Source organism: Apodemus sylvaticus, chromosome 18 (genome assembly GCF_947179515.1).
Source record: "Apodemus sylvaticus chromosome 18, mApoSyl1.1, whole genome shotgun sequence".
Taxonomy (NCBI): domain Eukaryota; kingdom Metazoa; phylum Chordata; class Mammalia; order Rodentia; family Muridae; genus Apodemus; species Apodemus sylvaticus.
In genome coordinates, this window is record NC_067489.1 from 38500817 (window position 1) to 38526100 (window position 25284).

The following is a 25284-nucleotide window of genomic DNA, read 5'->3' on the forward strand; positions in this document are numbered from 1 at the left end:
AGATATCAGCAAATGGAAAGATCTCCCAAGATCATGGATTAACATATTAAAAATGGCCATCTTATCAAAAGTAATTTACACATTCAATGCAATCCCCATCAAAATTCCAACACAATTCTTTACAGATCTTGAAAGGACAAATCTCCATGTCATATGGAAAACCAAAAAACCCAGGATAGCTAAAACACCCTGAAGAACTGCTGGAGGTCTCACTGTCCGTGATTTCAAGTGGTACTAAGCATTAGTAATAAAACCCTCACGGTACTGGCATAGAAACAGATACATTGATCAGTGGGATCAAACTTAAGATATAGACATTGATCCAACACCCATACCGACCCCTGATAGTTGATGAAGCCAGAAGTACACACTAGAAAAAAAAGACATTATCTTCAACAAATGGTGCTACTCTAACTGGATGTCTGCATGTAATGTATGTAATACATGTAAATAGATCCATATTTATCCCAATGTGTAAAACTCAAGTCCAAGTGGATCAAAGACCTCAATATAAAACCAGATATACTGAACCTGATAGAAAAGAAACAGGGGCTTGAACACACTGGCATAAGAGACAACTTCCTGAACCAAACACCAATAGTACAGGCAGTAAGTAAGACTGACAATGAACGGGACCTCATAAAACTAAAAAGTTTCTGTAAGCCTACAGAATAGGAAAAGATTTTTACCAACTACACATCTGATAGAAGACTAATATCTAATATATATGTATATTTTATGTATGTATATATGTATGCATATATGTGTATATATGTATGTATATAATATATATGTATATGTATATATAAAGAACTCAAGAAACTAGATATTCAAAAATCAAATAATCCAACTAAAATATGGGTTACAGATCAAAACAGAGCATTCTCAACAAAGGAAACTCAAATGGCTTAAAGAAATGTTCAACATCCTCAGACTTCAGGGAAATGCAAATCAAACCTATGAGATTTCATCTTACATCTGGCTAATATCAGTAACACAAGTGACAGCTGTGCTGGTGAGAATGTGGGGCAAGGGGACACTCATTCACTGCTTGTGAAAGTACAACTTGTACACGCACTTTAGAAATCAATATGGTAGTTTCTTAGAAAGCTGGGAATTGATCTACATCAGGATCCAGGTATACCACTCTTGGGCATATACCTCATCCTACCACAAGGACACTTGCTCAACTATGTTCATAGTGGCTTTATTCTAAATAGCCATAAACAGGAAGCAACCTAGATGGCCCTCAACAGAACAATGGACAAACCAGATGTGGTACATTTGCACAATGGAGAATTAGTCAGCTATTAAAAAAAATGACATCATGAAATTTGCAGGCTAATGAACCAGAGAAAAATCATCCAGAGATCATCCAGACCCAGAAAGATAAATATGGTATGAACTTCCTTATAAATGGATATTATATACATTAAGTAGATGATGACTGAGCTACACTCTGTAGAATCAGGTTAGGTAAAGAGCAGGGGTGTGGCAGTGGGGGTTGGGAGGTGCATAGACTTCCCTGGGCAGGGGAAATAGACTAGATTTTTCTGGCAGATTGGGGGAATGATGGGACAGGAAAATGGAGATCAAGTGGGGAGGTGGAGTAGAGGGAGAGAGAATGGGAAAGAGATGCCCGGAATTGGGGGACATTTGAAAACCTAGTGAAGTGGAGACTTCCTACAATGTATAAAAGTAATCTAAATTAGGACTCCTAGTAATAGGGAATATGGAGTCTCGGTGGCCATTGGTAGGACTGAGTTGCATTCAATTGAGTTGTTGGCAAAGGGGGTCCCATGGGAATTCCAAAACAACACAGGCTATTGGGAAGATAAATGGTTGCTCTCCAAAGACCAACAACAGTAGGGCCCCATTACCAAGGACAGCACCTACACAAGTCATTGAACAGGGAGATATAAAGGTGTTTACATGGATCCTTTCCCCCTACATTCTAATGTCTTCAGTGCAGAAAGGTAGGGTGCAGACTACTGAAAGATAAACATGGACACCAACCTCTGACTCATCCGTTCTGCCAGCAAAAGATGTGAGGGCAATGGTGGCACAGAACTTTTGGGAGGAGACAACCAATATCTGATTTGACTTGAGGCTTACTCAAGGGACTAAGAACCAAAGATTAGATGGCCCAGAGATTAGAATACCCAAGACACAATCCACATTTCAAATGATGTCCAAGAAGATAGGAGGAGTGGCCCCTGGTTCTGGAAAGACTCAGTGCAGCAGTGTAGGACAGGGAAGTGGGAAGGGGTGGATGGGGGAGCAGAGGGAGGGAAGAGGGCTTATGGGACTTTCAGGGAGGGGGGAAATCAAGGAAAGTGGAAATCATTTGAAATGTAAATAAAGGATATATCGAATTAAAAAAAAAAAAAAAAGAAGATGGCCCAGAGACCTAGGATAAAATCAAATATGACTGGTCTTTAGAAATAAGCATCAATAAAATGACTCCTAATGCTATTCTTCTATACTCATAGATCAGTGCTCTATCCAGTCACCGTTGGAGATGCTTCCTCTGGCAGGAGCTGGAAACAGATACAGAGACCCACAGTCAGACATTATGTGGAGAGAGAACCTCAATGAGATCTCAGCATCAAATCCCTCCCCCTTGGAGCTCAGGAAACCTAGAGGAAGAGGAGCCAGAAGGGATGGGAGACACTAGGAGAGCAAGGCCATCACCTACACATAGCAAGGCACATAGGCGCTCCCAGAGACTGAAGCAACAAGCCCGGGGCCATCGTGAGTCTACACCAGGCCCTCAGCATTTCGATTACAGCGGTTAGCTTAGTATTTTCATGCGATTCTTGACTGGAAGAACCAATGGATCTCTGACTCTTGTGCCTGCTCTTGTGACTCTTTTTCTACTGTTGGGCTGTCATGTCCAACTTTGATATGATACAATCTACCATAGCAGGGGAAGCCGAAGAGAGAGGCACCCAGCAGGCTGTCTCGGAGGGTAGCATTGCTCTGGGATACCGAAAGACGACCTGAACCTCCACCGGCCTCGGCAGCCTGATGAGTGCCATCTCCTGCACCATTATCAGTCCCACATCTGAAAGTTCTAACAGGAGCACCACGTACTTGTCTTTGCAGTAAATGTCTCCTTTGCATTGGATGATGGGATGTTTGTCGTGAAACACTCCACGAAACTAAAGTATTAAGATGTGAATCAATGGGAACGTTTTCTAATATAAATGAGCACCCACATATACCATGGTTGTCTAGATGGCTACTATGTTTATTAAGATGCATTAGATACTGTCTACAGAATGCATCTTAATAAACTGGTCCTGCTTTTTGTTTGTTTTGTTTTTTTTAAAGAAGAAACTCATGAAGCAGACAGAAGTATGTCACCAGTCTTGGGAGTGTGAAATGGTATTATAATCAGATCCTGGAGTCATGTACACAGTGGGTTGGGGTGCAGACAGAGAATGCTCTAGGTAGGGGGCAGAGTCTTATCTGAATTTATTCATGTGGAAGACAGAAAAGTAAAGGAAGTAGCCAGGAACTGAAGACAGAGCCAGAAAACACGAAGGCAGGGACTCACGGCCCCTCAATCCCAGAGTAAAATAAAGCTGTTGGGAGCATAAGCAGGAGCAAGGGCATGTGCACTGTGCAAGATTTTATCTTGTAGGAAGCAGAACAATGCTGAGCAGGGCCCTGTGAAGGGAAGGAAGATGTAAAGGGGCAAAATTGAGGCAGAGAGGAGGGAGGGAGGCCCAAAGACACCAAATCAGGGGCCCAAGACTGCGAGAACAGGCAGAACAGGATGGAAGAGGAGGCCCACACGGTTAGATTAGGAGGCCCTGGTGCAGCACCAGCTTCCAGCCGGGAGCTATCAAATTGACAGGGGCAAGGAGGGCAAAGGCAGGAAGGAGGCCTAGAGGAGTTAGGCATGTGAGGAAGGTGTCAGAACCTTCTCTCACACTCTGCTCCAAGAATAGCCCATTCTAAACTCACCTGCTCTTCAGATTAGTCACCTGCCTTGAAATTTTCTCAAGGTGCAATAGAGCCTCAAGACTGCCTGCAACACACAGGAGTCTGGACGCACACACCCTAGTTCTGCCAACTTAACCGTGGTGGTAATCTAAACAACCTCATAAAAAATTAAATTACCACTTATGTCAGCAAGCATTAAACATAAAGCTTTCTGTGTTCAAAGATGAGCTTTTAATCCCCCTGCCTCTACTTCCAAAACTCTAGGACAGCAGTCACGTGCCACCAGGTCCTGGAACTGAATCCGGTGTGCTTCATGTATTCTGGGCTAGCAGGAAACTGATGTATGTTACTCTTAGTTGTTGGCATTGGTGGTGGCGGTGCTTTCGAGACAGCATCTCTGTATATAGCTCTGACTCTCCTATAACTTGTTATGTATACCAGTCTGGCCTTGAACTCACAGACATATGTGTGATTTAGCATCCCTACTGGTAGGATTAAAGCATGCACCACAATGCCCAGCTTACATCTCTTTCCTAACAGTTTTGTTTTGTTTTTTATGGGCCTTTTGGGTCGTTTTTTTTTCTCAATCCTTTCAACTTGCCAATCTTACTAGAGACCTAAAAACCTGCTCAGTATTATAAAGCCTGCTTACGCCAGTGGTGTCTTTTTAATTTTTGCCAATGACAACATGCACCAAACAATGTGTCCTTTCTAGTCAAACACAGGGAAGGAAATAAGTGTCCTGTCACCACTAGGAACTCCCAAACCAGTTGTAGCAGCTTGCCGGGGCCTTCTTGTAGTGACTCCTCCAAAGTTAACTAAGATTTAAAACTTGTAAATCCCGTGTCTCCTGTGATTTTTTTTTTTTTTTTTTTTTTTTTTTTTTTTTTTACATCCTGAGTTAAGCCAACTCAAATGTCACGTCCACCTCTAAGGCGGTGCTGGTGGGTGGGCACTGTGTAGACACGGATGTCGCCTCCAGTGATCGGGTCATGTTGCCATTGTGTTTGTCATAAAAGGATACTTCTAAAGCCAACAGCTGAGTGTAGACCCTTGTGGACATAACACATGGAGAGGTAGCAGGGTCCCTGAAATGTATCAAAGTTGTTCAAAACCCCCCCAAAAAAAAACAAAAAAAAAAAAACCCTCCTTATTATGATGAAGCATAGAAGACTTTCTTGTAAAAGAAACCAAATTTCAGATAGCCGGTAAAGCATTCAACCTTAGGAATACGCATGTACATAAACAATAAAGGCAAAGAGAATGACATTCTCAAGATATTAGCCCTTGCGGTGGGAGGCACCTAGAACCAGGTTATAGAGGTCAAGGGGGAAAGGGCAAATCTCTCATGGTGATGGTTTGAATGAGATATTCCGCCATCAGTCTTGGCTTTAGACTACTCGGTCCGCAGTTGGTGGCTACCTGGGGAGAGTTAGTAGGTGTATCAGCAGGGCTGGGCTCTGAAGTTTCAAAAGACTTACAGTTAGCGCTCTCTGCTTCCCACTTGTGGAAGGAGATGTGAACTCTTGGCTGTGGCCTCCAGCCACCATGTCAACGCTCAGCCACTGTAGACTCTAATCCTCTGCAGCCATAACCCCAAGGAAATCGTGTCTTTAAAAGTTACCCTGGTCAAAGCTGCTGCCTGTACTTGGGATGGGTTCATCTAGTGAACCTTGAAAGCCTTGTCTGGAATCAATAGGAGAGGAAGTACGTAGCCTCAGTAGAGACTTGAAGGGCCAGGGTTGGGGGATACCCAGGGGGAACCTCACTCTCTCAGAGAAGGGGAGGGAAGATGGGGGAAGGATTGTGGGAGGGGGTGTGACCGGGAGGGGGTCATAGAGCAATATGTAGAGTGAGCACGTTTAAAAAAAATTCAATAAAAAAATAGATTTCTGAATTTCAAAACGTTTGATATTCCTACATTTTCACTGACTTAAGACCTTAGGATGACAAACATTGTAATATGAAGTCTTGTAGTTTTAAAAATCAGTGTTTTCTTGTCTGTGATGCCACAAACTGAGTTCAGAACCACCGAATTTGTAGAAAAATGAATAAAGGAGACAAAATTTAAAAAAAAAATAAAGTGTGCCTTGGTCATGGTATTTTGTATCACAATAGAAAAAGTAATTAATACAGCCCCTAAAACTTTTTTTTTCAGTCTTACTTTTCCCCAGAGCTACAAAATCAAAGAAAAAAGTATTTATAAAATAGATGAAAGTACGGCTAATGGGTATGCAGAAAAAAGGCATCAGAAACCCCAACTGATGGCCAGTGAGGTCATCAAGATGGCTTCTTCAAGGAAGCAAAAAGGTTGAAAATGTACATTAAGACAGTAAAGTGTGGTAGAGATACATTACTGATCTGTTATCCTACCCTTTATGTAGTCTACAGACAACCAACCTTTTTTTTACACATAAATTGATGTGTGTATACATATATACACATACCATAATATACATGTATATGAAAACTAGCTATAATGACTGCATTGACACCTGTTAGGTTGGTGTTTAAGAAAACACATTTATCTCATCACATAAATAGAACACCATAAATGCTCTACTAATAAAATACCAAAGTAATACAAGACATATCTGAAATACAGAACACCTTCCTCAGTGCATTATTTTAAAATGGAAAGTTAAAAGTATTTTAAATAACTATAGTCAAGTATTAAGATTATGTCCAAGAATAAACTAGCTTGAAAGCTGAAACTAGTTTTGGTCAACTTGGCACAAACTAGAGGTACCTGGGAAGGGGGCCCCTTAATTGAGATAATTAATGCAAGGAGCCCAGTCCACTGTCAGCAGTGCCTGCCATCTCTTGGGGTGGTGGGGGTGGGGGGTGAGAGGGGGTGGGGCAGGGGTGGAGCAAGTCCGCAGCCCTCCTCCATGGTCTCTGCTTCAGTTCTTGCTTCTGGCGTGGCTTCCCTCAATAGTGGACTGTAACTTGTAAGCCAAGAAACCATTTCCTTCCTAGGTTGGCTTTTTGATCAGAGTTTTATTACGACAACAGAAAAGCAAACTAAAACAAGTGGAATCATTACAAATATTTATAATCAGCACCAAAACTGATTTGACTTATTTCAGATTTAAAAAACAAAAACAAAACAAAACTCAAAACCACAAGGTCTGTTATAGAGTCCATTTGTTAAATAACACTCACCTTCACTGGTAAGTGGCCAGTGACAGCCTCTGAGGCATAAGCACCCTGGCTTTTGGAGGCCAGACATACCTCTGTGCACTTCAGAAACTACAGAAATCAACACTCAGTTTCTCAGCCTTTCGGGGGTTTTTGTTTTTGTTTTTTTATGCTCTTAGCCATGTGATGTTACAGAGACTGGAGCTTAAGGGATCCTCCTTCCCCATTTCCTTGTCTTTGAGCCTGAGGCAGGCACCCATAAGGAAGGGAGCTAAGGAACCAGAAGAGACACCCATCCCGCCTTCGGAGGCACAGACAGACAGTACAGCTTTGTCTCAGGAGGAAGTATGTCCCGTCTTACACTGTCTGGTTTTCAGGCCTAGAGCAATTCTACAGGAAGCCTCCAAAGTAATCCCTAAATATGAGAACATAATTTGATGAATGTTACTGTAACTGAATAGATTTCATTCACATGCCGTGGAGTCAAAACAGTTCTTTACTACTGCTTCAGGTATGTTGTTCTAATACTGCTTTGGTCTTCAATACTTCCTTCCTTGGCCAAGCCACGCCCTTCCAACCCTAACTCGGGTTCTGGGATCAAGCTCAGGGCTTTGCACATTAGGCGGGCATACTATTGCAGCCACATGGCAAGACTCGCCCAAATGTTGTATGACATCATTCCTGGGGAGAGATGGGCGAGAGATGGGCAAGCATCTGCTTACCCCAGATAGGGCACCAACAATGGATCAAACTGAGAACACTACCAAAGTCTCACTCAATACACAGATGAGTTTTATTGGGGTCACTTACAGGAGTATGGGTAAAGGAGCTACTTACAGGAGCAGAAATGACTCAAAGACAGCCTCATTACCAAAGGCCCATCCCAGATGAAAGACAACACAAGCCGGCAACCAGATGCCCACTGCCCAGCCAGCATGCAGCTCAACCTCTTCCTGACAGCTCAGCTGATCTGAGTCTACTCCAGACAGATCTGCTTTTCAGTCAGTGTCCGATGAGTCCTAACTGCTTATGTAAACTCAAGGAGTGTGTGTGGGGGCTAGCCCATTCCGGTCAGCTTCAGGGACTTCCTGAGTCTTAAAGAGCTTCCCCACTGGAAGGAATGTTTTAACTGAGAGGAAACTACATCACTTAATTTCACTAGCTCAGCAAAAATAATCCTAAATCTTTAGTGTAATTAGCTGCCTTTACTCAAGTCAAAAAGGACATGAAGTATTTGAGGATCAAGATATATGATTTCTAATAATTAATATGGGCTTATTTCCAGCTTGGAAGGAACGCTGAACTGAGAAGCAAGGAATATTTATGCTTAGAAGTGTATTTCCCTTACCCTCTCTGAGCCGTCATAAAACAGGGACCTGTGTATTGTGATAAAAACTGAAAATACACTTAGCAGGGCTGGTGAGATGGCTCAGCGGTCGAGAGCACTGGCTGATATTCCGAAGGTCTGGAGTTCAGATCCCAGCAACCACATGGTGGTTCACAACCACCCGTAATGAGATCTTGCGCCCTCTTCTGGTGTGTCTGAAGACAGCTACAGTGTACTTACATATAATAATAAATACATCTTTAAAAAAAATCAAAAAAAGAAAAAAATAAAAAAGAAAATACACTTAGCTTAGCTTTAATACTCTGTCAAGAAATAACTCCTGATAGAAACTAGAGACGATTAGCGAGGTCATCCCAGACTTTCAGGATTCCTTCCTGGGCCTGACAGTCTTCATCCGTGTCTGACATCCTCTTCCAGTATCACACAACGTCCCTACAGGAATGCCTTCCTTCTTCCGGCCCTTACAGAAAACAGTGACATCCTAGTTCCGTGACACACCTGTCAGTAACAATGTACCATAATGCCCTCGTTCCAGGGGTCTGTTCCCAGCTTCTCTCTCTCTCTCCACTGTTTGCTCAGAACTATTGCATTTTTTCCTCACCTCTCTAGGCTTTTCACATTATTCTCTTTAAGTGGAATGCTTTTTATCACAGTGCATTCCACTTCTCCTAAGGACCGCACTTAAAAGGCACTCAGGAAACACCAGGATGAAGGTGCCAAGAGGCGCCCGAGGGCCCGGCCCACACCCTAGCGTGATTACCTGCCTCTTGCCCAATTATGGGCTTGGGAAGGCACGGGGCTGTGGTGGGACCTAGTCCTGGCTATTTTCTCAGCACCCGGCCTTGTGCCTGGCATATGGCACGCGCCAAACAGACACTTATATGAGGCATGAATGAACTGATCTTGCAGTGTGAGAAGCGGGGGGGGGGGGGGGGGGGGGGGGGGGGGGGGGAGTGGAAGAGGAAGAGCCGGTGACATGAAGCCAATATGAAGTCTTCCAGAAAGCTCTCACCCCTCGCTAGCTGCACGGACCGTCACTGTCAGTATTTTGTTACCGTCTCACTAGCAGGAGCCATCTTGGGATCATGGCTCAATGGTGAAGCAACTAACTAACTGCCTAGGATGCAGGTGGTGCTAGGTTCCATCCCCAGCCCCTTACCCCCACAAAAGAGCAAGCTTCAGCCTGAGTTCCTGAAGGAGGGTGGTCAGAGTGAAAACAAGAATCATCTCCAAGGGTGGAGTCTTGAGTTTTTATAACCAATTGTCGTAGATCGCTGAGGATGAATAATACAATGAGTCAGGTTTGATGGTCCGATAAGAACATGATGTCATAAAGAGAAATAAGCCAGGAGGATTAAAGGGACTTGGGAGGTAGGTAAGATTAATTTCCAAGTGCAGTAGAGCAGTTAGTGTTTAAGAGCCCAGAGCTAGGGAGGTTCGTGGCATTTGAGGCCCAGAGACCTTGGAGAGCAGAACATGGGGCTACCCATTTATGGCCCTGTGAAGTGAAGACAATCATAAACTAAGTTACTGGTAGAGCCAACGCCATCTTACCCTGGCACTCTTGAAATCCAGGGCAGTAGCCCCATCACTAAGACAGCCAACAGAACTCCCTTTACTAGGGATAGAAACAAGTCAGTGCTCACAAGTCTAATTTGACAAAACCAAGCGCAATGACACCTTCAATCAATTTTTAGAAAATGTCTCTGACCTTAAAATGAGATGAATCCTACGAACTCTCCAAAGAGTCTTACTAGAGATAACTAAAATTAGAATTAAATTCTTTAAGTAATTTAAAACAAAATACTAGTTATTGTTTTTACAACACTTGGTTCTATACTATGCACGCACGTGTGAGTTTTGTGGGACAGAGGCCAGATGTCAGCCTCACAAGCCTTTTGCGTTAGCTCTCTACCTCATTTTGTAGACAGGGTCTCTCCCTGAGGTTAAAGCTCACTAATTTGGCTCAACTGGCTGACCAGCCAACCCCAGCAATCCTCCTGCATCGGCCTCTCCAGCCCTGGGAGCACAAGCCAGCCTGCTACACTTTTTACTTGGGTCCTAGGGATGGAAGCCTGGTCTTTATGTTTGTGTAGGAAACACTGCATGAGCTGAGTCCATTCCTCAGCCTCAGATTCTTTAGCAAGCTTTCTTCACGCGGAAAGCGCTCCTTTGCTCCTAGTTCCTGGTAAGAGTCGGAGCAACATCCAGAACTGGAGGGGAAAAAACAATCTTTACAGAGGTCACGGGTTGTGTTCCTGCCTCTACTTACCGCTAGTTCATGTGCTCGGACCTCACACTTCCCTGTGTAAAATAAGGTGCATGCTCGCTGCTACTGTGTGTTCTGGGTCTAAAAATTATGACTCTCAGCAAAGGGACTTTGGAATACTTACATAAACTCAGAAAATAACACCTGATGCAAACGCCACTATTAAATAAACTCTGGTCTTCAAGGCCTTATGTCTTTTGCTCAAACTGCCTGCTTCACAAAAACACTATAAGACGTTAAGCAGTCAGATGGTGAAACAATTAAACCACTCCTCCCTCGGCAATGTTTCACACTGGGAAAGGGACTGGAGTAAAGGCTGGGTGTGGGGCTCAGTGAGCGCTGGCCAAACGCGTCCCAGACCTGGTTCCAACCCCAGCATCACCCAGGGGAGGAGGACTTGAGGAACCAGGAAACTAAGATGTATTAACTTTACAAAGGCCAGCAATTAAAACATGGGCGGAGCTTCCAAGTCTGCATAACAATGAGGCTATGAAAGCCTTCCATATGTTTGTGTTTGGCTAACGTACCTCAGGAAAGGGAACCAAGACACCAGGACAGTAAAAGGCGGCAGCACCAGGGTCAGAAAGAGGCACATTTGGACGACACAGTGCCCTCAGACCTTCTTTTTTCTGATTTTAATTATGAAAATTAAAAATTTCACACACATATGATGTATTTAGAGCGTATCTGCCCTCTGCATCCTTCTTTTACCTTAGAGCAGGTCCTGCATTAGTTTTAAAAATTAGTATTGAACGCTGCTGGTACTTTGGAACATGGAAACTACTGTTAACATAAAGCACACTTGTTTGTATTATGTAGGGAGGTGGGGGTGAACTGGGAAGAGCTGGGGTGGAGAAGAATAGGGTAAAATTTCTTTTTAAAAAATAGTAATAGTAACAGCAGTAATAACAACAGAGCCCACCTGTATTGTTTTTTTACCTTTTTATATATTTGTAATGTATTTTTATTTGGGGGGGGGGTGCAGGCAATTAAAGCCAAGGCCCCAGCGGTCGCTGGGCTCCCCATCGGCCCCCACCTTTTATTTTAGGGCTGAAAGGAATGGCTGTGGCATTTAGGCTGGGCATGGCCTTCAGCACTGTTCATTTATCTTCAGCCATGAGACCAACCAACTCAAATGCCCAGCCAAGAGTGGGGAGGGGCGTGAAAGGAGGAAGGGAAGGTGGGGAAGAAAAATATCAAGATTATCCCACGGGGAAGGCAGGTGCCTCCTGGGAGCAAGAAAAGCTGTCAGCAGAATAAAAAAGAAAGAAAAATCACCAGGGACAGTGAAGAGCCAACTGAAAAACAAGAGGCACACAGGAAACACACGCGTGGCACCAAAAAATCATGCCTTCTCAAGCCTTAGGGGCAAGCCCGTTAAAGGCAACATGCAGCAGCCCCAACCGAGTGTAAGGAGACTTAAGCAGTCACACAACAAAGTCAACTTAATCCACCACCGTTCCGATCGATCGTCAGCACCTGAGCTTAAGCAGACAGGCTCACAGGTGCCTGGAGAGATGCACCAGGAGAGTTTCATGTTGGGCACAGAACAGAAGGAAAGGCGGCAGCAGTCACAACACCCAATACACCAACATCAGCGGCAATAGTCTGTGACCACAGCTGTTTGTTCTAGAAAGACCAGAAAACTGGCCCCTCTACAAGCATTGGGGTGATTTTAGGAGTGTTTGCAATGTGTGTGTGTGTGTGTGTGGGGGGGGTGTCTTTCCACGTACTGAAACACCCTGTCCATGTTAGTGAGAAACTGCAAAACAAAACCACAGAAACCGTCTCCTTTTTCAGTGCAAAGAGAAATCGAGTCAATAGGCTCACATCCTATTTCCAAAACCCATTTGGAGATAGATGTGAATTAGCAGGTGTTCTGTTTGTTTTTTTTTTCTTCTCCCTCTCCTTCTCTCCCTCTCTCCCTCTCTCTCTCTCTCTTTTTCTCTCACAAGTTTGGTGGCAGAGCAGAGCCAGAAAGTTCCAAGACAACACTCCTGCATCCATAAACACAGACAAGCCTTCAACTGCTGCCAGCCCGCAACCTAAGGACCCTCCTGCCCAACACAAGAGAAAACCGCTCCTCCTTCACCAGCCAGAGCCTCTCCTTAAAAGAGGGCTTTAGCTCCCAATTATCTGTCTCCATAGAAATCTGAGAAGCCATTTGCAAGTTCATCAGCACGTCCCTCCCCTACGCAGTGCTGAACAAGAGCTCTGTGCGTGACCAACCTGTGTGGAAAATGACAGTGTTTTTCCTGAGCCCCGAAGGAAGCCGGAGGTTTCGGAGCAGTCCTTTGGCGGTCAGGCGGACGTGGATGGTGGATAAGGAGAATTTGGGAGACAACAGCATGTCTTCGAAGCCAGTGGGAGAACTTCGCAGGGGAAGCAGCTTTTCCAGGGACCATCACATACTGTCTGTCTCTTTGCGACTCAGGGTTCTTCCAGGTCAAGAGATGCAGCCAGAGAAAAACAAGTCTGCATAGCTAATGCCGGGCCACCCAGATGGGGAAATAGAAAGCTAGATCTGGCTATCCCCGGGCTCCAGGCTTCCGTTTGCACTCCCAGATGTTGCTATAAAACAATGCCCGTCGTCTGAGCAAGAGCTGTAAGCAGCAGCTCCGGAAGCCAGCAGCCCGAGTTACATCACACGGCACAAGCATGCCCTGGGTTGTTGTGGTTCCCATCAGGCATGGAAAGGGGAGGAGGAAGTGGGTGGTCTCAGGAGCTTTATGTAACAGCCAATGATGTCGCAGATCCTGTCACTTCTTGGAACAGGGTGAAAGGAAATTAACCACCTCACATGCCTAATGTCTATTTATTAGCTCGCCAAAAACTAAGATTTCCTTAGAGCAATCTGTCAGCTGATTCCATTTCTTTTAACTGCCCAGGTTCACACTATTATCACCGGGCCTTTCCCCAGGTATCTTACCTAATTATATGTAAACAGGATTACTTGGATTAAAAACAAGCAAACAGACCAAAACCCTCAAGCAACAAATGCTTCCAATCTTTAAAATAAACAACTTTTTTTTTTTACTGTGCTAATGACAGGTTGTCAAATTTTCAGCTCTAATTCTGATGTCTTGAGAGCCACACTAAAAATGAAAAGCTAGTGCATTTCTGAGACTCAGTAAACAATATCGTAAGACAACAAATCCTGTACCATCAACAACACACTAAATGTTAAAACCAATTTTTTTTTTTTTAAAAAAAAAGCAGTTATTCTTTCAGAAATCCTGCCCAGCGTCTGAGAATCGGAGAGGACAGAAGAGAAGAACTGGAGGTAACTCATCCCTTTGCTTGTACACAAGCCCTGCCCTGTCAGAAGATGACAATATGTCAGCAGTCCACAGAGAGTCACTCAGGGGCTGAAGGAACACACCCACACCCAACCCATCTCCTAACTGAACATATCCATGGCAACAGAACCAGCAACAACACTGGAATTACAGTGGCGGTTCTCACCCTTTCCTAATGCTGCAACTTAATACAGTTCCTCACACTGCCCTCCGAACATAAAACTGTCTTTGTGGCTACTTGATTCACTGTAATTTTGCTACTGTTATGAATCTTAACGTAAGTATCTGTGTTTTCCTATGGACTTTGAATTACAGTCGAAGAAACAGACCTTTGAGTTGTTTTCCTCTGTTAAATCACAGGTTGTTATTTTTAAAACCTTTAAACACCTTTCCCCAAAATCTGAATATGAAAAAACAAAACAAGACCACAAGTTCCTCCTATGCTATCAAAACATGTTCAAAAAGATATCGGTGAGAATCAAAGTTATAAACTGAATGAGAAATAAAATTAGTGTCATAAACAGACACACCACTGTCGATATAGTCAATTTTTGGTTTTGGGGTGGGATCTTTTTCAGGGGTTGTTTTGTTAATAGTAAACTATTCTGTCACAGAGAAAACTATTAGCTTACCAAGGAAGAAATAACCAACCCACCACTCACCAATTAAGTACATTTACTAAAAATTTCATTTTAAGGGGCTTAAGAAATGGCTTGGCAGTTAATAGCTATACTTCCAGAGGACGCATGTTCAGTTCCCAGCACACCCATGACAGCTCACAATCATCTCCAGCCCCAAGGGATCCAATGCCCACTACCTACCCTTTCCAGGCATGATGCATGCATGTGATACACAGACATGCATGTAAGCAAAACACCCTCACACATAGAAATAAAATTTTTAAAAAAACTTAAAATAAGAAAAATGTATTTGAACTGCACTACCATAACCTATCTCATGCATGTTAAATACTAACCTTTTCCCCTAAATGCAGAAAGAAGCTGAAATAATACAAATAATATCAGTGTAAGGGAAAACCAAATATGGCTCCTGTTTGTGAAAAGCTCTCCCCACAAAAATTTGCTTAGACACAAGCTTCAAACTGCCTGGCTTCGTTCTCTCCCAAACATCATCTGCCCCCTGGTGGCCAGCTGACATGAGTGCAACAAAGAACCGTGTCTGCTGTTAACTTTGTCCCAGGGATCAGCAGAGGGCAAAGACTACAGAAAACCAGCAAAGCCAAGTTTGGTGCTTAAGGTGGAGCAGCTCATAGCTTTTAGACTTCAGTTGGTTTTTGGTGGTGCTGGGTCTTTTGGTTTCTTGTTTTGTTGTTGTTTGTTTGTTTTCTGAATAGTAAAACTATCAACTACTGTGGCATCCCTCTAAGTCTTCCATTTCCTCCTATTTTAAAGAAGTCCAAAAAGTAATAATAATAATAATGAAAAAGGAAAATCTCTTCTTGGGCTCTGTGTCTTGGGTGGAAAGCTATTCCCTATGCAATAGCTTACACTCTGGTGCAGTGTGTAAGCTCCTGCCCTTTTCCGTCTTCTGCAGGGTACCTGCCTAAAGAGATATCAAAAAACAGTCCAAATGGACAGCGCACACTTAAATCACTTAACAGTTAGTTCATTTTCATATTTCTTGGTCATACGGTCATACATATTTTTCAGGTTTTTTGTGTGCTCATCTCTGTTATTATACCAAGAACACAAATCCTACCCTCAACACATTTTTAGCCTATGCTACTTACTGTTAACTATATATGTGTTGTAACAATGTCTTGAGCTTTCATAACTGAATCTCTCAACAGCAACTTCCATTTCTTGGCCAGCACCACCGGTGCCGAGAAGCCATTACATATTACGCTGCTAGAATTCCCACAGCTTTAGATACCAAACATAATCTCCCTTCTGTGCATTCATGCCCGTGAATGACACATGGGCCACACTGTGTGGGGAGAGGTCAGGGGACGGCCATCAGGTTCTTTTGACATTTATTGTTTGGGATAGTTTGTTGCCCTTCCAGCTGTCTTCACCAGGATACCTGGTCCACATGTCTGCAGAGACTCTATCTCCCCTCCCAACTCCAAGAGTTCCCAGGTCACACACACTCACAGTGCATGCCCTAAGCTTTCACATCAAGTACTTTTACCAACCAGCCATCTCCTCAGCCCCATTTCCTTTGTTTGTATAGTACTGGGACTAAGATTCCGTCGTGTGGATACACCACATTTTCTTTAGCTACACAGACATGTAAGCTATTCTTACATCTCACAGCTATTGATGATAATGCTGCAAAGAACATGGCAGACCAAATCTTCCTCCCATACCTCGATTGCACTCTAGTAAATATGGGAATATTGACCACACATTCCTCATTGGGAACATGGCTTATAGTGGCCCCTTCATCTCGTAGGTCACCTGTCGGGCCACCGACTGGTCCCCTCACTAAGCAGAAGAATTGGAGCCCCGGCAAGCCCCCACTTGTCCAGTTTTGCTTGCCCCATGCTTCTGGCATTAATCTAAGAAACCACAGACAATGATAAAGCCGGGCAGCTCTCGCCCCTTCTGTCTCCTGAGGTTTTCTTCAGCTTTGAATCTTATTTTCCATTCATTTTGAGTGGTTTTCTGTGTATGAGGGGAGATGAAGGTTTGTGTCCACTGCACCCACACACATCTAATTCTCCTCACACCACCTCTTAGAGAATGGTTCCTCTGCTTCATATTTTTGGAGTCTTGCCAAATTCAATGGACTTTGAGTTCATGGGTTTCTTTCTGGGCTGTCCCATTGCATTGGTCTATGTATCAACCTTTGGGCTCATTTCAGAATTTTTTTTTGGGGGGGGGGGCTTTTTGGCTTTTTTGGATTTGGTTTTTTCGAGACAGGGTTTCTCTGTATAGCCCTGGCTGTCCTGGAACTCACTCTGTAGACCAGGCTGGCCTCGAACTCAGAAATCTGCCTGCCTCTGCCTCCCAGAGTGCTGGGATTACAGGTGTGTGTCACCACCACCCGGCAGAATGTTTTAATTATAGACTTGAAAGCAAGAATTATGGTAGCTTCGCCTTTCTTTGTTTTCCTCCACAAGGTTGTTTTTGACTACCTTGGAGTCTTATTTGGTTCCCCATGAATTTCACATAGTGACTTCTCTTTTTCAGTTAAAAAAAAAAAAAAGCAATAAGGATTTCGACAGAGGTGTCTCAATGCCATAGGCCCTTTTAGCATCTACTGTGAGGCTGGATCTGTCCTGCTAGTTTGAGAGTGCTACACGGAGCAAATGTGCTGTAGTGACATTGTTTGGCTTTGTTCTTACTACTGGTAGTAATGACTTGACAAAATGAAGTTCAAATCATGTGCTGTCACAATTATTAATCTCTATTGTTATATACATGTTACTGGAAAGGCCTTCTATACTCAGGTCTATATTTATGGTGTTTTTATTCATATACACTTAAAACCTTTCTGTGTAGAATACATTCATGTGCCCTGGGTGAAGACATCTATTCCTGGCCCAAAAGGTAGTGACTGTTGCAGTGCGAGTCACTAAGTGAATCTTCCTAACACATTCTTCCTAACACAAAGTATCAAATTTTCCATGTATCCAAATGGCATCCACCCTTTCAACATGAGAGCAAAGTTGAGATCGCCAACACATAATAAGGAAAGATCGCAGGTGCACAGTGTGGCAGCATCTCCTCTCCTCCCCAGAGTAGGTCTGCAGCTCTCAGCCACCTCCAGACATTGGAGAAAGGAGATGCAGAAAGCCACACGCCCCCGGCCCATGTTTAAGAAATGTCACAGGTGGAGCAGGTGTCTCTACTTCCAGGGCAGACACCGTGGCACCTGATGATCTCTAAAACAGTCAACGGACCGGGTAAACACAACTTGGGGTGCCCGAGGTATCCCAAAGAACAACTATGAGTGTCGGAGCCACGGTAATAATAGTAATGCCGTGGTGTGGGACAGCTTCCTCATCAGCAGCAAGCATGTTTTATTTAGAGCCAGTGTGGCCTAGAAGCTCAGCGTGTCATCATAACCTTTAAATAAATCACAACAGCTAGACCTCAGGAAGGTGGTTCACAGTGTTAGTGGGTTTTCCCACTTGCTTTGAGGGTTTCCGAGGACTCAACACCCTGGGTTCGGGGGTTACCTCCAATATAAAGCTGTGAACGGGATCAACAGGAAATACTATTAGCCCTGCCAGCCCTAGCCGCCGTGGCCGCTACCATGTGAGAGCCTGGGGGGAAAAACGGTCCACCCGGTCAAAACCATTCCCACACTGGGGTTTATCTGAACATTCCCATGCTGCCAGACGAGAAACCGGAGCCCTGGAGAGGCTTAGCAAGCAGCCAGAGGTCAGGACAGAAATAGAAAGGAGGAGAACCAAGATTTACACCAACGCCCAAGCCTCACAAGGTCATAGCTTCTTCACTGGCTTCTGAGGTAAAGGAATGTCTTTACAATAACCGTTAAACCAAAATAATGGTGGAACATTTCAAATATTATTTCACACAACCCCAACTAAAAAAATAAAACAACATCAACAACATCATCAACAACAATAACCACCAGGGGCTGGAGAGATGGCGCAGGGATTTAGAGCGTGACTAAGGATCAGGGATTAGTTCCCAGAACCTACATGGCAGCTCACAACTGCAACTCCAGATCCCGGGGACTCACAACTGCGACTCCAGATCCCGGGGACTCACAACTGCAACTCCAGATCCCAGGGACTCACAACTGCAACTCCAGATCCCAGGGACTCACAACTGCAACTCCAGATCCCAGGGACTCACAACTGCAACTCCAGATCCCAGGGACTCACAACTGCAACTCCAGATCCCAGGGACTCACAACTGCGACTCCAGATCCCAGGGACTCACAACTGCAACTCCAGATCCCAGGGACTCACAACTGCAACTCCAGATCCCGGGGATCTGTCACCTTTCTTTGGCCTTTCCGTGCACAGAACGCATGTGGAGCACTGGTGGACACTCAGGCAAAACACACATTAAAGGAAAAAATTTTTACAATATTAAATAAAATACATAAATTATTTAAAAATAAATACATAAATAAAATCTGAGATTGGCCAGAGTATACCCAGCGCTTTTATATTGTGGATCATATCAGAATCCAGTATGAAGCTTTTTGAAAATAGTATGACTATCCGAGTGACTATAAAATGCATGTGCTTTAGTTTTTATAATTCCATTTTGAAGTATCCATCACAAGAAACTTCCCCAAATGTTGACAGAGACGATTGTTAAACAGTTCCTAATACACGATCACAGTGAATGGGACAGAGAACCAACCAAGTACCCAAGAGGTTCACTGTTGTCACACTTACACTGGGTGACCTATTAAACATGATCACTCCGTGGCATGTAACAACACGGAATGCCAATAGTTACAAGCAGTTGTGCTTCAAAAGCCACACAGGGCAAGGTTTCCGCATTAGACTCAAACTAATTCCAGGCCGGCGTTGAGTTGTGAAACTAACTAAGCACCATTGAGTTGTAAAACTAACTAACCTCCATGCTTACAGCTGAGGGGACCCCATGGCCCGGCTGAATTCTGTACTGATGATGTGAGGTCCTGTGTAACAACTACTTTGCATGCTGCCACGTGGCCTTCCTTTTTTCTGGCTTTCTGTTCTGACGTGCAGTGGGCTTGGAAGCCCTGTGGCTGTAACTATCGCTGCAATAAAAAATGAGAGCGTGCAGGCAGCGCAGGGCTGACTGCACACGGTGAATGAATAAGGTGAAACTTGGATGAATATGTTTTATAAGATCTTTAGCTCCTCAAAAGGAAGTATTAAACTGTCAATGTAGCTGGGGGGCTTTAAGTTACAGACTGCCTTAGAAATATATGTCCAACAAGAGTGTGTATGGGGGAAGTCAGAAATATAGAAAGCTGTTGAATTAATCCAATAAGTTAAAAATTGTATCTTAAGACCATTTTACAATTAAGGATGACCCAATTTAAAATAACATGTATATTTAGAGAGGTGTCCAGTTTTATTTCACAAGAACCATATTTTTTTTTAAAAAAATCACTTTAAGCTAAATTTATCTGTATAATAAATTGCCATCTTCTTGTGTTAGATGGTTCATCAATTCATGCTTCCCAAACAGTCATGTCATAAGCAGTTATTACACCTTAAAGCCTGAATTTTGACTTAGAGCTATACCAGTGAAAGTAATTACAAATAAGTTTCAATATGTTTAATCATTCAATAGGTTTGATCAAATGGAACCAGTTTTAATGTATTCATACTTGAGGTGGTCACTTACCTGAATTGAAAGCTGTAAACAGACTCTTCCTTGAAGGGCCTAGAACGGGACAGAACACAAATACTCGCTTTATCGGAAATGCTACGGAAATCTCAAGCTATTTTGCAAATAACAGTGGCTTCATTTTCCATTAACCTCTAAATTTTAGGTTCCAGCTAGCCACTGAGAAAAATCCAAGATATAAACAACTTGATCAAGTACACTTTTTCAAATATAGATAATATAGGAAGTATCTAAATAGTTAATAGTGAGAGTGATACGGATTAGTCATCAAAAACACAGTATCAGTTTTCAAAGGACAAAGCATGGTCTATTTTGTAGTCAAAGACAATTAAAGTTCACTTAAATTTTAATTCATTTATTTATTCTGTATTCTAGTGTCTGAACCCAGGGCCCAGAGATTGGGCGAACACTCCACCACTGAGGTACACTCCAGGCAAGGGGAGGCCTTAGTGCTTCACTTGTATTTTCCCTGTTCTACTGCACACAGGAAACAGGCTACACTTTGTGAAAGAGGGATGCTGGCGTGTGGCCTCCCAAGGGCCTGACTTCTATGCAGCTATGAAGGAAGAGTACACTGGAGATGTTTCTCCAAACTGATGCAGCATAAAATGCAACCAGGAACTTTACAGGTAGATGCTCCGGAGAACTGTAAGCGCCCGCGCTCAACATCAAAGACTCATCAAGTGACTGACCATCTGTAGCTGACTGGTCGGAAGTGCCAGAGTCCGTCTGCGGGAAGAGAAGATCATCTCCCTTTAAGAGTTATGTGGCATCATAAATGGACCTCCACGAGATGCCCAGAGATGCAGCTGTTGGGCTTTCAGGAGATTGGCATGTCCTGTTTTAAAGTCATCAGTGGGGTCTCTAATTCTCTGAAAATCACCTCAGGATCAAAGCTCCACCAACAGAGTTTATTTTTAGATACTGTTGCGGGGAGTATGGGGTTTTAAAAATCATGATTAAAAACCACTGCCATCTTAGCACGGGACGATCTGATGCCTCAGAGCTGTGTGTATGACAAATAAGACCCTAATGGCACAGTAAATAATCATCCCCCAACAGGACTTGCTCCACCCTGCATTTTTGTTTTTCTCCATTAACCCAGTAGAAAGGGGAAAAAAGCAGGCTGGAGAGATGGCTTACTGGTTAAGAGCGCTGACTGCTTTTCTGAAGGTCCTGAGTTCAAATCCCAGCAACCACATGGTGGCTCACAGACTATCTGTAATGAGATCTGAAGCCCTCTTCTGGTGTCTGAAGACAGTGACAGTGTACTCACATACATATTTTTTTTAATATTTTTATTTTCTATATTCTTTGTTTACATTCCAAATGATTTCCCCTTTCCCGGATCCCCACTCCCCATATGTCCCATAAACCTTCTTCTCTCCATCCATTCTCCAATCATCTCCCTCCTTTTTTTTCTCTGTCCTTATATTCCCCTCCAGTGCTAGATCAATCCTTTCCACGATCAGGACCTTCTCCATACTTCTTCATGGGAGTCATTTGTTATGCGATTTGTACCTTGGGTATTCAGGGCTTCTGGGCTAATTAATATCCACTTATCAGAGATTGCATTCCATGTGTATTCTTTTGTGACTGGGGTACCTCACTTTGGATATTTTCCAGATCAAACCATTTGCCTAAAAATTTTGTGAATTCATTGTTTCTAATTGCTGAGTAGTATTCCATTATGTAAATATACCACATTTTCTGTATCCATTCCTCCTTTGAGGGGCATCTGGGTTCTTTCCAGCTTCTGGCTATTATAAATAAGGCTGCTATGAACATAATGAAGCATGTGTTTTTATTGCATGCCGGGGAATCCTTTGGGTATATGCCCAGGAGAGGTATAGCAGGGTCCTCCGGAAGTGTCATGTCCAGTTTTCTGAGGAACCGCCAGACTGATTTCCAAAGTGGTTGTACCAGATGGCTCAGCGGTTAAGAGCACTGACTGCTCTTCTAGAGGTCCTGACTTCAACTCGCACCAACCACATGGTGGCTCACAATATTCTTCCAAGGGCTGCCCGCCCTTCTTCTTCACTCACATACATATAATAAATAAATCTTTGAAAGAGAGAGAGGGGAAGGGAAAGGGAGAGGGAGAGGGAGGGAGAGAGAGAGAAAGAGAGAGAGAAGGGGAGGGAGGGAGGGAGGGAAGGAGGGAGGGAAGAAGGTAGAGGGAGGAGCATCGCTAACTGTAGCCTAGGTCAGCAGCCTCAAGTTACCACATGATCTTTGACACCTATGCCAGCATCCATACATACAAAGAGAGAGAACACAGGGGAAGCTGTGGCAGCTGTTCCAGTTTTCTGATATAAATACCACACTCTTGGCTGTGACAAGGCTACGTGGAAACGCTGCAGGCTCAGTTTACGCTACACACTGCCTGTTCTCTCAGCAGCCACGGTAATTGCAAGGTGAATGCTACAGAAAGGTCAGACAAATGGCTGGGAGCAACGTGGAACAAGAACATGGTCTCGAACAAGGCAAGCAGGTAACAGACATGAACCACGGGCATGGGGGGGGGGGGGGACAGAAGCTGGTTCCTCTCTCTCGTCTGGAGGATCATCCTAGTAGAGCTGAACACTAGCTTTATCTGTTAGTGTCCCTGGACATCTCTGCTCTACCTGCTTTTTTTCTGAGATTTATTTCTTATTTTATGAGGTGGGTGTTTTGCCTCCCGCATGCATGTCTGTGTGCAGGAGTATGCACGTGCACATGCGGTGCCTGTGCAGCCCAACAGAAAGAACATCAAATTCCCTGGATCTAGAGTTACAAATGGTTGTTAGCCACTATATGGGTGCTGGGAATTGAACCTGGTCCTTTGCAAGACCAGTCAGTGTTCTTAATCAGAGTCACCTCTTTAGCCTCTCTACCTGTTGATTTTTACTATTGGGCTTCATCTATCTATAGAATTTGGAGACTCTTGGGGAATGAGAACATCTCATCATTAAAATGTATTTTCTTACTCACGTGGTGTTTAAATATATAATTGTTAAATTGTATCATAAGCCTACTTGTCAAAACTTAACCTCCTAAAAGCCAAGGAGTTTAAAACTACTTCCTTCTAGTCACAGTGAAGGCGATACCTTTTGGAGAAGTCTTGAGCAAGTGTGCATGAACTCTGGGTCCCAAAGGCTTCAGATGTAAGGGTCCTGACCCGTTCTGAAATGGTTGTTTGGGAGGCTTCTCTTCATACTTATTGATAGCAGCATTACCACCTACAACAAATTGAAGAGTACATCTTATTTAGTACATAAATACAACAGCAGTCCCCGATATTTGTCCCAAAGAGACTACAAATTGATAACAATCACCCAGTGTCAAAAACGGCAGAGGCAGTTTCTGGTCCCAAGTGTGCAAAATAAATGTTCTCAGAATGCAAAAGCGAACACACACACACACACAAAACCATTTTGTTCCTGAGCAATTTATGCACATTTCCAGCTTGGCTTTTAACCCAGAGAGATGGGAGATAAATGGCTGCCCATGGGGCTTAACACACATTTCCAGTCCACACACAGGTAAGCAGTCCTCTCAAGGAAGACAATACAGACTGTAAGCAGCCGATGCTAATGAAGTAAAAATACAAAAGCAAGAAAGAAAAAGAAAAACAATCAAAGTACTCAATGGCTTCGAGAATAAAATCTGGTCTCCAGAGAAGCACCCACTCTGTTACAAAGGTACTCAACCTCAAACTAATATATACCCACCTAAGTAATGGAAACCACCCATAATAAAACACAAAATTTCCTAAAAGCACTAAAAGAACCTGACCTGTTTTCTCCAAGACACTGCCAACACCTAATTCCAGGCATCCACTTTTATTCTACCATATAATAAATAAGTCATAATTTCTTTCTGGTATAGAATGTTCCACATGAATTATGTATATGTCACCCTGGTTCAGAGTCATGTCAGCATCCCTGTATCACTTTGATTTCAGTATATGCACTGTGAAGGAAGAGTGTAAATTACCAACTTCAGACATTTCTCTTGCTCACAAATTGTCAAAGTGAACACGAAATGTTTTTCACTAGGCTGAATGACCTCAAGCCCCACCAACAATGCCCATGCACATACACATGCTGTCCTGGTCCTTACCCAGCATCTATGCACTGAGCCATCTGTTAGCTCCCCTATAGCCGGATGATGGTCCTAATATTAGATCAACACAAATCCACCCTGCTGGCCAGCTTCTGCCTAGTTCCTGTCCTGATTTCCAATTCTCACCTAGCTTAGAACTTTGGGGGTAGGGCATTCCAAACTTGGCAGGATGTTAGTGGGCATGGTGGTCTAACATTTGGCATCATATTCTAAAGGACATATGGGAGACAATGACACCAGTCTTTCAATCCAATCCAAGGGAGTCCCTTCTGTTATAACAATTGGATTTCAGACTTGCTTTTCTTGGAGCAAGAAAATTTTTGTTATACTCAGCAGCAAGTTAAATAAGTCACTTGTTCTATTTTTGAAAAATTAAATCCAGTTCAGTTTATGAACAGGATATAAGATTGCCCGTGAGTCTGGATACACACTTCACTTTTCTGAATCTTACTCTCAAAGGACTCTTGCTTATAAAGAACTAGTGAAAGGATTTCTCAAGTATGCAAAGAGACCCCCAGCTGCTGGCCTCATAGAACAGTAGACACTGGCCTAGAAGTGCGGAGGATAGTCCTGGTGCTGTTTGTATTTTGATGCTAATTCCGCTTTCCCTGGAGGGGCTGCGGATGGCCTCAGGTACACAGGTGACTTCTTGTGAACTTTGTCCCCACCTTAACTTGTAAAATAAGGGCTAGAGCTGGTGAGTGGGCAGTGGAAGGGAAGGTGGAGCTCAAAAGCTTAGGGGAGAAGAGAGAGGACAAGAAGGAGAAAGGAGGAAGGAAGCCGATCCCAATTCTGCGTGACTTTAAGTAGCCACAGGTCGATATGAGCCTAATCTAGGTGGGCAGCTTCTATCATCATCAATTGGCTCTG

General features: G+C 43.6%; 1 protein-coding gene across 7 annotated transcripts in view; it reads right to left on the minus strand.

Annotated features, from left to right (window-relative positions):
- Positions 1-25284, minus strand: part of Mtus1 (microtubule associated scaffold protein 1) — a 149974-nt gene that overhangs the window by 40321 nt on the left and 84369 nt on the right. For 6 of the 7 annotated variants that reach the window (XM_052162382.1, XM_052162375.1, XM_052162376.1 and 3 more), the window contains 2 exons: positions 23397-23528; positions 20305-20343 (listed from right to left, as the gene is read on the minus strand). In XM_052162382.1, the coding sequence (XP_052018342.1) occupies positions 20305-20343; positions 23397-23528 (171 nt within the window). Of the gene's footprint in view, positions 1-12941; positions 13399-20304; positions 20344-23396; positions 23529-25284 lie in introns of those variants that run through there. The other variant, XM_052162380.1, reaches the window with a different exon arrangement.